General features: G+C 41.8%; 1 protein-coding gene across 1 annotated transcript; it reads right to left on the bottom strand.

Annotated features, from left to right (window-relative positions):
• Window positions 1-967: 967 nt before the first annotated feature.
• Window positions 968-15,052, bottom strand: LOC108896810 (WD repeat-containing protein 26-like). The gene is given in 16 exon segments (XM_018696052.2): window positions 968-3,513; window positions 3,626-3,820; window positions 4,077-4,206; window positions 4,333-4,411; window positions 4,579-4,634; window positions 4,636-4,725; window positions 5,243-5,362; window positions 5,748-5,888; window positions 6,373-6,511; window positions 6,886-7,042; window positions 7,152-7,249; window positions 8,509-8,645; window positions 10,744-10,800; window positions 12,133-12,232; window positions 14,364-14,528; window positions 14,530-15,052. Coding segments are annotated over 16 exon segments (1,830 nt in total). The 5' UTR covers window positions 14,670-15,052; the 3' UTR covers window positions 968-3,487.
• Between the last annotated feature and the right edge of the window lie 1,196 nt (window positions 15,053-16,248).

The raw sequence follows: 16,248 nt of genomic DNA on the forward strand, positions 1-16,248 counted from the left end.
ACTTATCACTGAGGGGGGAAGAATGGGTTTCATCTGATGGGTGGCCTTCACAATCTCCTGCCCCATCAAACTTCCATGGGCCATTTTTTTTTCAAAACCCTGAATGCTTTATTGAAAATATGCATACATAACACTTTTCCTACACAACAATACAAAACAGTACAATCACTTTTGTAAATAACACACTGAACGCAAACCCACACATCACCCCCTTCCCGCCCTTGCCCAAGGAACTTAGAGATGCTACAGTAAGCCCTTAGTATTCCCCACCCAGCCCCTACCCACAACCACCACCTTCACCTTGGAGAGAGAAATAAGACATAGTTAAATCAGAAACAACTCCCTTGGTAAACTCAAGACAAAAGAACAGAGTAGACACCAGGTTGCATACAGACATAGCATTTGCCACCAGCAGGTGAATAATGGGCTTTACTGAAACTCTTGTTTGGGTTCTTAAGAGCGTACGAGTTGCCTCAAGTCTTCTGAAATAATGTCGGGCGTGGAAGAGGAGTCCATTCTGCGATCCAGGAGTTGAGTTGAGAAAGGTTTCCAGAGTGTGAATATCAGACCACGACACACTGTAACCTACGGAAAAACACCACTGTGTGCCTCAAGTGATTTGGCTTTGATACGGGTTGGAGAAGTGGCAACTGTCAATCAACAATGGCACACCAAGAGAGAGAGATTTTTCGGTCAATTACACAGACATGCGATAAAAGTAGATTTTCACATGAAGGAACTCTTTAAAGGCGAGGGGTGGATAGTTCAAACCTGATTTGATTGTAGGTAACACACTTCCTAAAAGACTCTTCCCGCTCCTATTGGCATGGGTGTTACTGTGCATATTCATTTGTAATAGTAGTGGTAGATAAAATGCAACTGAATACAAAGAAACAAACAAAAAAAATATATAAAAGAAAAGTTAAGAGGGATTATTAAGATTACAAAAAAAAGTGAGGACTCCAAATGTCTGGTTATATTTTAATATGATCATACAGGGATAGAGGTCAACCAAAAATGATATAATGTGAACAAAAAATTTAAGTAACAAAAAAGTTCAATAAAAACAGACAGAAAAGCACTGTTTTTAAACATTTTTACTGTATATCAGTCTGTAGCAAATAGTCATTACATACCCTGAAAAAGGGAGGAAGAAAGCTCTGGATGGTGCACTGACCACTGTATAACTTGGCTGGAGAGCAAAGGGGGAGTTTAATGCTGAATTCTCTCTAAGCTCCAAGGAGTGGTACCCTCGAGATGAGGCTGCTATGCCTTATATGCGAGAGGTGAGGAGTTTTATAACGTCTACGAGATAATCAGTCACTGTTTTTGAGGGTGCATAGAGGCATAGAGAGGGCTTTATTCCTTTAGCAATCTCCTGTTCGGTTTTAAGTCTTTGCCAATGCAACCTTTTAAGCCAAAATAACGGCAATGTGTGGCGACCATAAGGCTCGTAAGGAACCTTAGGGATTGATGCCACTGCAATAGGTGCAAGAGAGCAAAAAGACCACTCAAAGTGCAGTGGAGGGAGAGGTGGATGGGGGGGGGGGTGTCATACATACCGAAGGTTTGTGCGCAACTGTATGAACAGGAAGGCAGTTTGTGTGTGTTTTAGGATTGCAACGACACTCCCTAACACTGTGGGCTCAGAGCGTGGTTCTGGTTATCGGGGCCTCTCTCCTCTCTCTAGGGGCTAACTACTCGTCCAGTAATTACAATCATTAACTTCTCATATGAAATGACCCTTTGCTAATAACAACACAACACTTTATAGCTTTTTGAAAACATGCCTCAATCTAATTGCTCTCTATTAAATTTTCTTTTGCTTCCCTGCCCCCCCAAGATGATTCAATGCCAATAACTCAGTGCCATTTGAATGCCACATGGTAAGGAGAAAAAAAAAAAGTCAAATGTAAAAATCAAAGCCCCAGATTAAAAAAAAGTTTTTCTTTTACAAAATGGCTCTCAAGTATTCTTTGTTCCACAGATAGAGGTCCCTATGGGGCTTTGGATAACTTAGAATTGGTTTAAAATCCTCTTTACAATTTTTACTATGGGATTAGGAGCATAAGGGGTGGGAGAGGGGGGAGGGGCGAAAATCCTCTGCTGGTGTGAATTGAACACACGTACAAAAACACGCGCCAATTAAACCTGCACCCACAAATGTCAACTCTCACATTAATGTGTGCATGCGTAATCGCACTCACTCACTCACTCACTCACTTACACAAGCACGCACACCACACACACACACACACACACACACACGCGTGCACACAGAGGAGGGACAGCAGTCACCAGCGTGCAATCTAAAAATCGCACTTGAACCCCCTTTCGACATCTGAAAGCATGTCTTTCGAGAAGGGTCGTAGCATGGGTCCTGACAGTGGAAACCCCCACCTCACCGACAACGTCTGACCCCCCCTCGCCACTGATATGTGACCTGCGAATCCCTCTGTCCTTCTCCTCTTTTAGGCAGATGTAATGGAGTTGTGCAGTAGCTAGCTTGACAGAGGGTGATTTTTTTTTTTTTGGGGGGGGTTGTCAGTTGAAAACATTACAGCGACTGTCCTTGTTAGAAGTTAAATTAAGGAATAAAAAGTTTGTTTTCCTAAGGTCGAGAAACTGAAAGTGGAATCTTCACGCTAAAGCTTTCCACGGGCACTACTCGAGCTAAGATTCACCTCTTAAATGAGAATAAATGCTATGACTATCATAAAAAATTCCAACATTTAGCATAGCCTTGTTTTTGTGTTCTTTGTCAGCTGGTCGGTCAGTGTTTTTGTGGTGGATTTTCTTTCGGCCTTTGTCCAACATATTGAATGCGAAGAATATAGCGGGGGGGGGGGGGCATACAGAAGAGTTGCTATATCCCCCCTATGCACCATCCTCCGCCAACAACACCCCACCCATGTCCATGGAGACATTATACAGGTAACGTGAAAAGACAAAACAAGGCAGACAGATGTAGTCCAATGAGGAGACGGTTGGTCTGCCGTGTCTGTCTGGAGGCATCACAGGGACTTGATGTGCTCCAAGCTCAAGGTGGAGGTGGGTTTCCTAGGGAAACTCTGTGAAGGACCTGGCATGGCTGGTGACCATGCAGCGTGATGTGGGGGAAAGGAAGGTCAGTTGGAGGAGGAGAACAGCCTGTTAACAGCTCACCAGTGGATGGCGGTTGTATCCCGCTGGGCGTTGACTGGTCTTTTTTTTTTTTTCCAGGCCTCTGGGTCAGGATTCAGGTTTTGGATGAGGACTTTGAATTTTCAGAGCGTCCGTCATCCACCTCCACCATTTTGTCTAGGCCAGTCAGGAGACAAGTTTTTCCTCACTTTTTGTTTTCTCTTCTGTCTTGGTGGCTTTTTGTTTGTTTATTCTTGACTTTCTTTAGGTTGTTAAGATTTCGTTTGCCCGTTTCGATTTTGTTTTACTGTGGGATTCTTGGATTGTTGTCAAAGAGAGATGTCATTTGCTCCATGAGTGACCATCAACTGTCCATGTTACTGCAGTTCTCTGAGGAGAAAAGAAACAGGTAAATTATGATGCTATCCATGACAATGTTTGAGCTGACAGTTGCCACTTGCACTGTGTTACCAAACCCCCCCCCCACTGGTTTGGCAATTACCGTTGAGTCCATCCGCCTCTTGCGAGTCGAGGAAGGGCGCAGGGCCCCAGACACGCACTGTGCCGTCGTCTGAGGCGGAAGCCATGAGTCCTGGGATGGCCGGGTTCCAGCTCACACAGTTAACGGTGCGCGTGTGGCCTGTTAGCTCAGCAATGGGAAGTTCGCCACGTCTGTGCCAGATGTACACTTTGTGGTCTGTAGAGAGGGGGTTGATGAGGTCAAAGTAAAGATGTGCATGAGAATGAATATGAGAGAGGAGAAGTCAGTGCAACAGATTAAAGCAACAAAGTGAAGGGAAAGACCTCCCCCTTTTTTTTTACAATGCAGTCAATCATTAATCCTAGAAAAAGCAGGACTTGAACAAAAAATGTTAGCACAGGAGGTCTAAGTCCTGTTATATTGAACAGCAGCCTCGATCATGGTATTAGAACGTCTAATATTTTGACTGTACCTTCACTGCCACTTGCAATGAAGTCTTCGTTGTGTCCTCCAAAGCAGGAGTGGATGGTGTAGAAGCCCTGGGTCACACCTTGGTACTTCCTCACCAGCACCCGGTCCTGAAGGTCCCACAGGTGTACTCCCTACAAAAGGTTGAAGAAAAACAGACTATAACTGCTGAAACATCCTGCATACTGATTGTCAAAACAAAGTGGTAATGTGCTTTAGAAGCAGATGAACCGAGTAGTGAGTTTGGTCAAAAAGCTTACCTGAGTTGCTACATTTAACAAAGCTAATCTTCCGTTCTTTGAAACAGTAAAAGACATGATAGGGTGGTCCTCCTGAACTCTGTATAGGACATGTCAACAAGACACAGGCAGTCAGCCACATCATTTTGGAGCTCAGTAAATCATGCACATTTTAAGTAGTAAAACCCATCTATCTTGTATATTTTCAACTAAGCATTTAACCTCTACAAATACAACAGCACAGGTGGTAGGAAGGTTGACACGCACATGTTTCTGTCCGTAAGGTCCTCGAAGTTGTACCCCCGGATACGTTGGTGGGTGTCTAGAGGCCAGCACCGTCCTGCCATCGCTCAGGCACCACAGGCACTGCACTCTCACGCCCTCCCAGGAGTCCAACAAGTTACCATCCAGGTCCTGACAACACAGACAGCAGACCCCCTCATCTTTACTCTTTGCAGGGGAATGAAAACATGGACAAAGTACAGAATGACGACCTTATTTAACAAAAGGGTGCTCTGCCCCTCCTCTCTGCTGAGACGCCAAACAAAGTGCATTAATAAGACGCTTTAATTAAAAACAGAACACACGTAGATACATGCATCTTCCCAACAAAATGTCATTAAAAACCCACATCCTTCCTGAGTTCATAGGGTTCATGGCTGGAAAATCAATACATGGAAAGATGCAATTATCCTGAAGCTTCCTGTTTAAGGTCAATGCAATAATCGAGCAGCTGCTATATACTGTAACTCATATACAGTGTCTTTGTTTTTTTTAACCCTTTCCCTGTAAATCTTTAATACCAGCACTGATTGGATACAGGAGAGATACATATTTCTCGAGAGCAAAGAGGCACTTACTGGCAAACACATCATGTTAAAAACAATGGCATCCATTGAAAACAAAGGGGGAAAATCATCCATCCACTTACACACTGATAAAACTGCCCCCTCTGTCCTCCAGTGACGAAGCGTTTGCCATCGGGGTTCCAGGCCACGCTGGTCAGACTGTCTTCGTGGGACTGGGACATTTTGGTCCGCAGCTCCCCCGTCTGGTCAATGAGGAGATTAGACAGAGATGGTGGAAAAGCGGAGGAGGAGAGAAAAGGGGGGAGGGAGACAGCAAGAAGAGACGTTAAGTAAGAGTGGGGGTTGGGTGAATAAAAAGAAAGGGGAGGGGAAAGGGATGGGCGAAGAGGAGAGGTCATTGAGTACACACTCTACAGAATATCTACGGGAGGCTCAATGCATGTTTTCCTTTTGCGCTTGTTTACTGAATTTGGATTAGGCTGCTCAGGTCTTTGACATGACAGATAAAGGCTTCACGTCCTATTCTCACAGTCAAGTACACAGAAAAAAAGGCACTGCCATATGGAAACACTGTTAGAGGTATCACAAGTGGAGGATTATATAAAGCTGAAAACAGAGGGATGTTACCTGAACGTTCCAGAGCCAGAGCTCAGAGCAGTCGTCAGGTCCACAGGCGATCAAGTAAGTGTCATCGGGACTCCAGGCTAAGTAGGAGACTCCGTATGCATGACCCTCCAGGGTTCGCAGCAGCTTCAACTGGTGGCTCTCCTACACAAAGACAGGATTAAGATGATTATGATCAAATTAATTTAGAATGAGGCTGGGCTCTCTTTTAAACAGGTTTAAATGAAAACAGATACCAGTGTTGGTTCTGAGATAAAGTATGTTACGGCACATACCATGTTCACCTGAAACAATGACAGATTACATCTAAAGGCAACATAATGACAACAGACTGTATAATTACAGTATGACCTTTGTATGAGCTTCTGTAAAATCCATTTGTTTTGATGAACAAATTCTATTTGTACATATACATTTTACCACGTAATTTCCATTACTATCTACACACAGCTACATGTGTTTTTATCATACAGATTGTCAGGTGCAAATGCACATGTATAAAGAGACAAACCTGCCTGCAAAATATACAGGTAGACCTTACCACTACATTCCTACAGGCTAATTTTAGCTGTGGACTAAATCATAAAAAGAGGTAGTGTGTATTTATTTAGGCTTTTCTCACACTCACCGGGTCCACTTGCCAAATTATGACAGTAGTGTCTTTGGAGCCGGTGGCTAGTTTGGTGCCATCGTTTGAGAATTTGCAGAACCACACCTCATTACAGTGCTCTGTGAGAATCTGCTGGGTGTAACATGGGAACTGCTTCCTGCAAGAGGGAAAAAGAAACACAAGAGGTTAAAATCTTCATTATGTAAAGCAGAAATGGTTGGTCTTGTTAGCTTATATTGTTTATATCTAAAAATATTGTAACTAAGGATAGAAGGGAGAGAATTATAAAGGTACAGTCATAGGGGGGTGTGAGATGCGGGGGGAGGGGGGCATAAACAGAGCATATCTGAATTAAGACTTCTGATGCACATTTTTAAAAACAAATCACTGCTTTCAATGCATGTGTTGCAACATTTTAGTTTTGTAAAACCAAGACGCCAACTGATATCTGATGCTGCAGTCTGACAATTTAGCACTGAGTCTGCAGGGTCCTGAGGGGCCAGAGCAGCACGCTAGCTGTGCAGTACCAACCTGCTGCAGACGTGATCGAGGAGGAGAGAGACCGAGTCCAGGTTACTGTCCAGCTTGGTGTTGTGATAGAGGCAGCGGTCCCTCTGCAGCTCCACTGCTTGCCGCAGCAGGGTCTGCAGCCGCCGCGGGGGCAGCATCACAGACGGTGGCAGGTACGCTACAAGGAAAGTTAAAAGACATATTGACCACACATATGGGTTATGTGTGTGGCTCTATGGCAATACGTGTTAGCTCTGCAGGGTCAGTGCATGGACATGTGTCCTCACTCTGTAACTTGTCCAGCAGTCTGCAGCGTGAGGCGGTGCCCTTGCCCTCCCACTCTGCCTTGGCCCTCAGATCCTCAGCATGGCTACACATTAGGTACCTGGACAAAGACACAACAACACATGTCAAGCAAAACAACAAATACTGAGAGTCCATAACATATAGTAATATTTTTACAATAAAAACACAACCAAACAAAAAGTTTTAAATGTAGACAAGTTATTAGCAACTACTGTGGTGCTACATTTCATCCTAGTACAGATTAGAAATAATACAAATGCAAACATTAAGTGAAACCTTTAGTTGCCTGAAATACAGTGTGCTGAACATAAAATGAGGAAACTCAGTGCATCAACTGCAGGTATCGATTGAGGAACAAGCTGACAGAAATACGTTGACAGCATAAAGGACACATTTGGATGCAGCTGACTGATTGATTTAAGATGGGTGACAAATCAATGAATTATTCTACCAACTGAGTGACAGACTGTGAAGACAAACAGGCTTGTAGGTAGTGTTGAGTGCTCAATTCCCACTAATTGATTAGGTAATGTATGAGAAGAACTTCTTTGCTGAAAGTGAGGGGACAGTGTGTTGACCAGACTATGGATTAGATGATCATGTAGCTGGTCACACTCACTGTACTGTCTGTCAAAAGAACAAATTGATGGTACTGGAGAGCCAAATTAATAAATTTGGAATAATATTGATTCAAGCCATTGATTTCTGACATGTTGTGAAAGCAATCTATATTAGTGCAGGTTCAGACTACAAACAAAAGTCAAGGGTAAATAGAGTAACTAGTTTTTAAAGGCCCCATGTTTGCTGTCAATAGTCACACATCCCCTGAGTTCATCTGTGTGACAATAGTAAGTCTCTCTGTTCAAGATAAATACACTTCTATCAAAAACAGGCAAACTATCCCACAAATTTACTGTGTGACTCGATAAACAGTAGCTGTGTGACAACACTGAACCTTAAAAATTAAGACTTAAATCATTTACTTTATAATTTTTATAGTGACCTTGATTGGTTAAAAACTTGACCTAACCAGCCTCTATTACAAGGTATGTCAACTTAATATTGTCTTATTTATTAGCAAACAATCTTAACAATTTATATCATACAAGTGTAAAATTTGTTACCAGTCAATCACCAAACAGAACGTAAGTCCAATAAAGCAACTTCTCCAGTTGGCTCAGGACCAGTGGTAGAAGCTGTTTCATTAGTGATTACAGAGTTATCTAAGAGTTACATGGCTATATACAGTAGCTGTTTGTAGGTGCATATTTGTGTAGACAGGGTGAACTGTCCAATGACTGCTGTGAGACAGATACAATATCAAATTTGTAACAGTACCCGCTGAGTACGTGGATGCGATCTGTGTTGTACTTTAGAGGTGTCAGCTCTCCCCGGAGCACCTGCAGAGCCTCTAGAACTTTGCCGTCCTCCAGATACTCTAGATACTTCTGCTGCAGCAGCAGGAACTTCATACGCTGAGCAGAGGAGGAGAAACCAAAGTACAGAGAAGGGATTTAATAAAAGAAAATGACATGAGTAGAGAAGGAAGACAGAAAAGAAAGACAAATAAGCTTAAACTACTTAAGCTGTGCTACTTAAGAGAAGCGATTTCAATTACTGATCCAACAACAGATGGTCTGCATGACTATAGAGGAACAGAAATTTTCACCTTTTATGTTGTCATTTGTCATTAAAAGTCAAAATAGTGGTAGAATATTTCAAAGCTGCATGATCTCCTTATCAGAATATATTTATAGATGTGCCCAAGACATATGGTAATGTAAGCATCAACAGCCTACTTCCTTCAAACTGAAGACCACTGGCAAGTGTTTATCAGTCGCTACTGCTAGTCAACATTGACATTTGCTGTATTAAGAGTCTCTGTCTTATCTCAGGTATGCAGTGGGAGCCACAGCCCTGACAACTGGTGCAAGCACAGTTACACTTACTCCACACAAATTCAAGAAAACATCCACCCACAAATGTCTATAGAGGAGGAGAGCAAAAACACAGACATCTCCTAACCCTCTAACTAGGCCTGTGATATAAGCAAACTGCCTATGAGAAGTGAAGTGAGAGTCATCTTGACAGTGATGACACTAACCTGCCACTGCTCAAGATCTAAAATGGCTACCCACGTTATAGATACAGATATAAATCAACAGCTACATTAATTCCTTTAATAAACAAACCGGTAGTTGCAGCTGCACATACTTACTCCATCTGACTGAGGCATGGGGGAGCATTTTTGGAGCTCATATTGTCAGCTAATTAGCATGTAGGCTAAGGCTAATTAACCTGAGCTGAGTCCCAGTTCCAAGTTGACACTGTATTAAGTATGTGCAGTATTAAGTATGTGCTGTCATACTAATCCTCACAGTGTACTGTTAAATAATTTATTATTTTGTTTGTAGCATAACAAAAAAAATATGATACAAGAAAACTTCAACAGGCCAATCAAAACACAAATTTTAATTCACAAATTTTAACAGAAAACAAAATATCTTTTTTTTTTAACTAATTTCAAAATCTTCCTGAAGTCAAAATGTCTCATCACTTTTTCAATGTAGACACAGTGCATACTCAAAGCCTGTTTCATGGTGTGGAACTAGGTCACAGCTATGGTAAAACTCTTACCGTAACATCTGAATTAACAATATTTCAAATCTGAGTAAAACATCCATTTCAAACACAACCTTCTAAAATTCATGCAAATACAGTTCCTGTAATAGGTATGCAATCCCCCTGGATGTTTTACAGTCTCACAACACTGAATCATGGTAGATTTAATGTGGCTTCTCAGACACTGATCAACAGAAAATGACCCTTTAATGTCAAAGTGAAAACAAATCTCTGCAAACTGATCGACATAAATTAAAAGTGGAAAATAGAAAATACTTGCATAAGTATTCAGTATAAATAAGTGGTCACCCCATCTCAGTCAGTAGTTACTATACAAACTATTTAGTTATTTACATTATACTGTAAAAACAATGCACCTATTTTGAAACAGGTCTGGAACTCATGATTAATTTAATTTTTGATTAATATCCCATTGTTTTCTTAATTATTTGATTCATCACTTGGTTTATAAAACACCAGAAATGGTGGAAAATGCTGATCACAAGTTTCTAGAAACTAAAGTGATGTCTTCAGAGCTTCTTTTGTCTAACCAACAGTTTAAAAATCAAATATATTAAATTTACTATTATGTCAGAGAGTAAAGCAGCCAATCCTCACATTTGAGAAACTGCATCGATTAAAAACATTTGACATTTTTACTAAAATAGCAATCAAAACAATAAATCAATAATTAATAGTCTCAGAGTCAATCGGTCCATTGACTGCTCAGCTCTATGTGAAACAGACTCATACAGTCATTCCCTGAATGTGACGTCCATTCCTGTCACTACACTTTCCCAGGTGTCATCCAGAACATTTTAGCCTTCACAGCTCCGTAACAAGAACCTGCAGCCCCGTATTATAACGGCACCGTTCTAGAACCTGCAGCTGCGCTTGCTAACTGACCGACCACCATTCAGCCGAGTTCAGGTTTGGGCAAAGGGAGCTTACCACAATGGCATTGGGAGAATGCATCAGTGCTCTCAGCTCATTGAGATCATTCTCAGCCTGGACCAAAACAAAGGGAGGTGGATGGAGGGGAGAGACAGGGAGAGAAATGGTTAGCTCAGCACTTTCCATACATTCACAGGAGAAAAAAAAACTAATCACATACACAGTCGTGCAGATCTTCTGGTCACATTCATGTTTTAGATGAGTAAATTGAGGCTTCATCAGTATAAAAGGTGACATTACATTTTTGTCTTTCAAAAAACCTGGCCAATTTGACAACTTTCCCTGAAGAAATACATTTTTGGAATCAAAACAAATAAATGAATGGCTGATTTATTATTGGTTTGTAGAGAGCACAAACCTGTCTGCAACATTCAAAAATTTACCACCATGTGGCTCAAGACTGGTGTTAATTTGCTAGCCTGCAGTTCTGACATAGGTTTATTATTCCATTAGATTCACAACTAAAATGTTGGAATGAGAGCTGTTCTGTGGCAAGAAATAAAACCAAGACTGGCCATTTAAAAGGAAAGTGCATAAAAACTCTGTAAAATGTGCTAATTTTAATCTAATGTTTTCAAATTCCACATTATCAGACCTAATGGGGCCCTTATAACATCCTGCAATGGTACTGTGCTATGTTTTCAGTTTCCTGCTAAACATTCATTTTGATCTTTTAATATGATAATGGAGCATGAGCCATGACAGAAAATGGCTTGCCAGACTCAGCGGCATAATAATAATGAGCTGGTTTTACTTTTACAGCATACTCTTTCCTTAAATATTTAAGACAAGCTGATCAACCAAACATTCTTCTCAACCACCTGAGGTCAGATTTTCCCCTGAGCTTTAAATATTAACAATTCTTAACAGATACAATATTATTCTGGACCAAAAAAATTAGACAATACATCCATTCCTTCTATGCTTGACCATTACAGTTTCCACAAGGCTGTATGCATTAAAGTTGCCTGTTTCAAAGCAAGCAAGCAAGCCTGTGTCAAGCAGCACTTCAACACTAGGATCTGCTGGTCAAGAAAACAGTTTCATATCAAATACAGTGACTCACTGGCACTTGTCAGGAATGTGGGTCTTGTAAAAAAAAATTATAGTCTGAACTTGTGTAACTGTGGTAAAAATGCAGACGCTACTTTACATACTTTGGTTATGCTTTCACCAGCTGCCCTTAACAACTCCTAATAGGAATCATGTTTGTTTTAGTTAGTAATTAATATGATATGAGTTTAGAGATGCATGTCTCCTGGTTTCTTGTCCAAACAAGCTCTCTATGTTGCAGCGCAGTATGGACAGCGGATCATAAAAAAGGTCACTAATTCCCAGTCTTCCAAAGTGCTTGCTGTTATGTAACCATGGCAACCCAAGACCAACCTTGTCCCATTCTCCCTCCATGACATGGTTGCGGAACTTGGTAGCTGAGGGGTGTTCCAGTCTGCAGCCTGATTCCTGCATCAGCAGGTCCACTGTCTGACTGCAGAGACACAGAGAGAGGAAGAGGGGCAGACACAGTTAGGCAGACATACAGACACAGGAGAGAGGAGAAGATAACAACTAAAAGTTAAGAATTAAGCCAGTCAATGATATTTCAGCTATCAGAAGCTCAGTCACTACTTAAAACATCTTTTAAAAAAGCTTGATCGGCATGCTGTTAAAAGGTTAGCACATGATCATATGAAAAGGCATTTCTTGGTAGAATAAGCAGCTTTCTTTGAATTATTATCTAATCATTTATGACACTTCAGTGTGAAAGATAATGTTTTCATGGGTAGCAAATAGGTGAGTGGGAGTGCAACAATAATTTTAGCATAGGGATAATATTAACGTCACTGAATGACAATGGTACAAAGGCAATTTCATGGCCAACAGTATCTGGAGGAAGCCAGCACAGAGCCGTTGTGTCACCAGAGCATTATTTGTGGACAGTGGGAGGCCAGCTAACATAAACCCAGCTTCCACTGCAGTTGACATCACCCTCTCAGCCTGTCAACCATGAACCATAACCATCTGCCAAAACACCACCTCTCTGCTCTACACACTCCACCACCACAAACGGGTCTGCTGAGATGTGTGTGTGAGAGATAATGTAAGTGGGTTGGGAATGGGGGGGTGGCTGACACCTTCAGCATGATGACATCATTCCCAGGTATCAATGGAGTGGCGCAGCAGCTCTGTGTTGAGCCTCTCATCCAGCTGGCTGCTACACTGATTTCACTTGCATTTCCCCAGCTGAAATCTAGGGGCTCTGTTTCATACAAGGCAATGTCATGTATCCCCCCTAACCCACCCTCTTTGTAAACATAGCCATGTTAGGGTTGTCTTTTATAATGCCCTATAATGGAAAGATACACTTTCTCAGCTGGGTAGCACAGACCAGCAGATGTCTAACTATCCAACAGTGGCTACCCACAGCCACTTTGAAGAAGAAGGCTAGACATACATTTCTTTGAAATCCCACTGTGCTATAATTAGATTCAAACACTGCGTTTCCATCTAAAACAGCTGGTAGAAAACGCATTCTTCAGCCGCCATGAAACAATCTGATTCTGTTCAATTCAGGACCAACTGTCGCCCACGGTATTGACTGCTGTCTTTAAATAAATACATGCCCTAATACATGCACGTCACTGTTTGTGACTGACTGTTGGCACATTGCTCTGACAAAGTGACAGTGACATTAAAATGAAAACATTAATCCAGGAAGAAAGTTATCAGTATCATGAGAGAGCTGTGCAAAATGGTGATTAATCTGATGAATGTAATAGTTGCTCGAAATGACAGCTCAAGACGTGCAGAGAGTGCACTCGGAATACTAAAATAACCAGGACAGTTTTCATAACCATGCTCGTTATTACAGTGTGGCCGACCTATTAATGTTCCTCCCACACAGTCTTGCAAAAAGCCATGTTATTTTCCCGAGGCAGCCAAGCTGGAAAACGAAGAAAACCACCAACCATCAAGGCGAAAACCGCACATTAACATTTCCTCCGCATTTTTGCGCAACAGCTCTTGAAACGCAAAAACAAATACTGAAAAACTCGATAATCCGGCATGCGAACTTGATTAAGAGGCTAAATCAAGTTCCTCAATCCTCACGACATTGATTTTATGCCTTGCCAACCATAACAAATCGTCGGATCTTCTTTTTACTGAATAAACGTTACTAACGTTAGATGATGTAATGCCTTTAATTCAGTGCGAAATGTATAACGTTAATTAACGCATCATGGCAAAACTGGCATTTAAAACACATTTCAGCCTACGATGTACTTAGGAAGCAGTCAAATGTTGGACTGTGTTTTATGTTTGTGTGAAGGTTTAATGCCAGGACACAACACCTCAACGCAGGCTAGTGCTGCTAGCTATCAAGCTAACTGTTATTGTGCAAGATGGACCCCTTCTTTCTACCAACTGCCGAGCTCACAGGCTAACTACCCCATCCCCCCATGTTTGTGTCTGTCAAGCACACTTATAGCGCTTTTACCAGCTGCAATTTCGCAGTTTCACACCAAACACCAGTAATATTGATCGCACTTCACATGTTCAACGCTAATGTTACATGCTTTTGTAGTTTTACTCTCGACTGACACGCCGAATAAACTTACTTTAGCCCCAGTCCGTGAAGATGTTGCCCTATTAATCGTATGACATCTTCCTCCGCCTGCGATAGTCGTTTCTTCTTTTTCAGCGAACCAACCTCGGATCCAGAAGTCGTAGTGGCAGCCGAAGTCCCCGAACCGGGCCCGGTTGAGGACCCGTTACTGGTACCGACACTTATTCCCGTTGTCTGTGCTGGAGAGAAGCCCATTGGAGTGGGTTCCGCCGGCCGAGGATGACTCCCCGTTTTGTGCGCTGTTTAGGCAGGAAAGCTCCGAGGATTCTTGTCCCTGTCCTGCCCCGTTTGCCTGCATGTTGTTGCTGAGGTTATTGACAACACTTCGGTTAAAGTGGATAGCAGAGGTGGCTTGAGAGTGTGGAGAGTGCGTAGCAAGTCCTAGGACAACTCCAGAGAGGCCTGTAACAACTGCTGAAGCCCCGGGCTCTCCTGCTCCCTCCGCCGCCGAGGCTCGGTGCTTCTTCCGCGGGGGCGGCGACGCTCCGCCGGTGTCCGAGTCGGAGGAGGAGGAAGCGGAGGCCAGAGTTTCCTCACCGAGAGCGGCCGTGGTTAGAAGCCGGCGGAGCTCCGGGTGGGAAATGAAGGTTAAGCTTCCAGATTTGAGGCCTCGTTGTCGGGCTGAGAGCAGACTGTCACTACAGCAGCCCTGACAGTTAGCCCGTTTTTGTTGTTGTTTCTCTCAAAACAGCTGCAGCTCTAATGGAGTCCTCACGCCCTGACGTAACCGGAAATTCCTACACTACCAGGCTTCCGGGTAGAATTATAATCCATGGGTGGCGCATAAGAACTTAGTGAGCATAATAATTAGCCAAAAAAAAAAAAAAAAAAGCGTAATATGTGAACCTCATATTGTCTTTCCACAGGTGTCTAGATTTGAAAGCTGTTACTTTACAATCAAAATACTTGCAGTTTGTTATTATTATTATAATTATTGTTATTATTATTATTGTAAATTGACTAATTGATTTTACTAATCATTGCCTTTTGACTAATCATAGCAGCTCTAATGATTATTATGGTATCAGAAACAAAGTTTTTGATGTGCATTAAAAAAAATCAGTAGTCTGCAGTTAGCATACTTTGGTCTCTTTTCTCAACATGCTTATTGTATGAAGCTTTCGTTCTGAGAGCAGAAAAGGCCTGTTTCAGGTTCAAGAAATAGTCTGTCAGCCATCATAATTTACTTATCATATACATTATTACAGGATCATGATAATATTGTCAATTTTTTGTAAAAACAAACCTTTAATTCCAGCTTTTTTGAGGACCCTCTCCATAGTGGAGCCCTGGGTACTTCCATACTTAATTAATTCCACTATTTCCCTCACTACTATGCTCATCAGGCTGGTTAACCTGCATAGTAAGACCCAGGTTGCTTTGATTTGTGGTAGCGGGGCCTGTCTTTAAATGAGCTAATTACAAATGAATGAATGAATAAGGGAGCAAAAAGTAACCATAGAAACTTCCATTGTATTCATAATTGGATCACTTATCACACTAATCAGTTCTAATCATCAACCAGATAAAATGACTGAATAAACAAATGAATGCATCCGGTACTGTTGACCTACTCTTGCTTTGTAACACTCCTTTACCCCTAGCATGATAACATAATATCATTAACATACCAACATATTAATATTTAGCACTTAACATTGGGAAGAGATTATTTATTTCTATTCCTACAAAACAAAGTGTAATTTTAAATCTGACATTAGAATGGTGTCATCATTTAATACATAAATTAGAATTCTCTCTTTATTTGAGATTTCTCTTGCCAGTCAGAGTAATTTATAGTATCTGTGTGGGTGTGCAGAGCCTTTAATGCCACTATTTGGTTTATCTGATCAAACCAGACCTGCATGTGCATTCTG

This window comes from Lates calcarifer, linkage group LG7_1 (assembly GCF_001640805.2).
Source record: "Lates calcarifer isolate ASB-BC8 linkage group LG7_1, TLL_Latcal_v3, whole genome shotgun sequence".
NCBI classification, from domain to species: domain Eukaryota; kingdom Metazoa; phylum Chordata; class Actinopteri; family Centropomidae; genus Lates; species Lates calcarifer.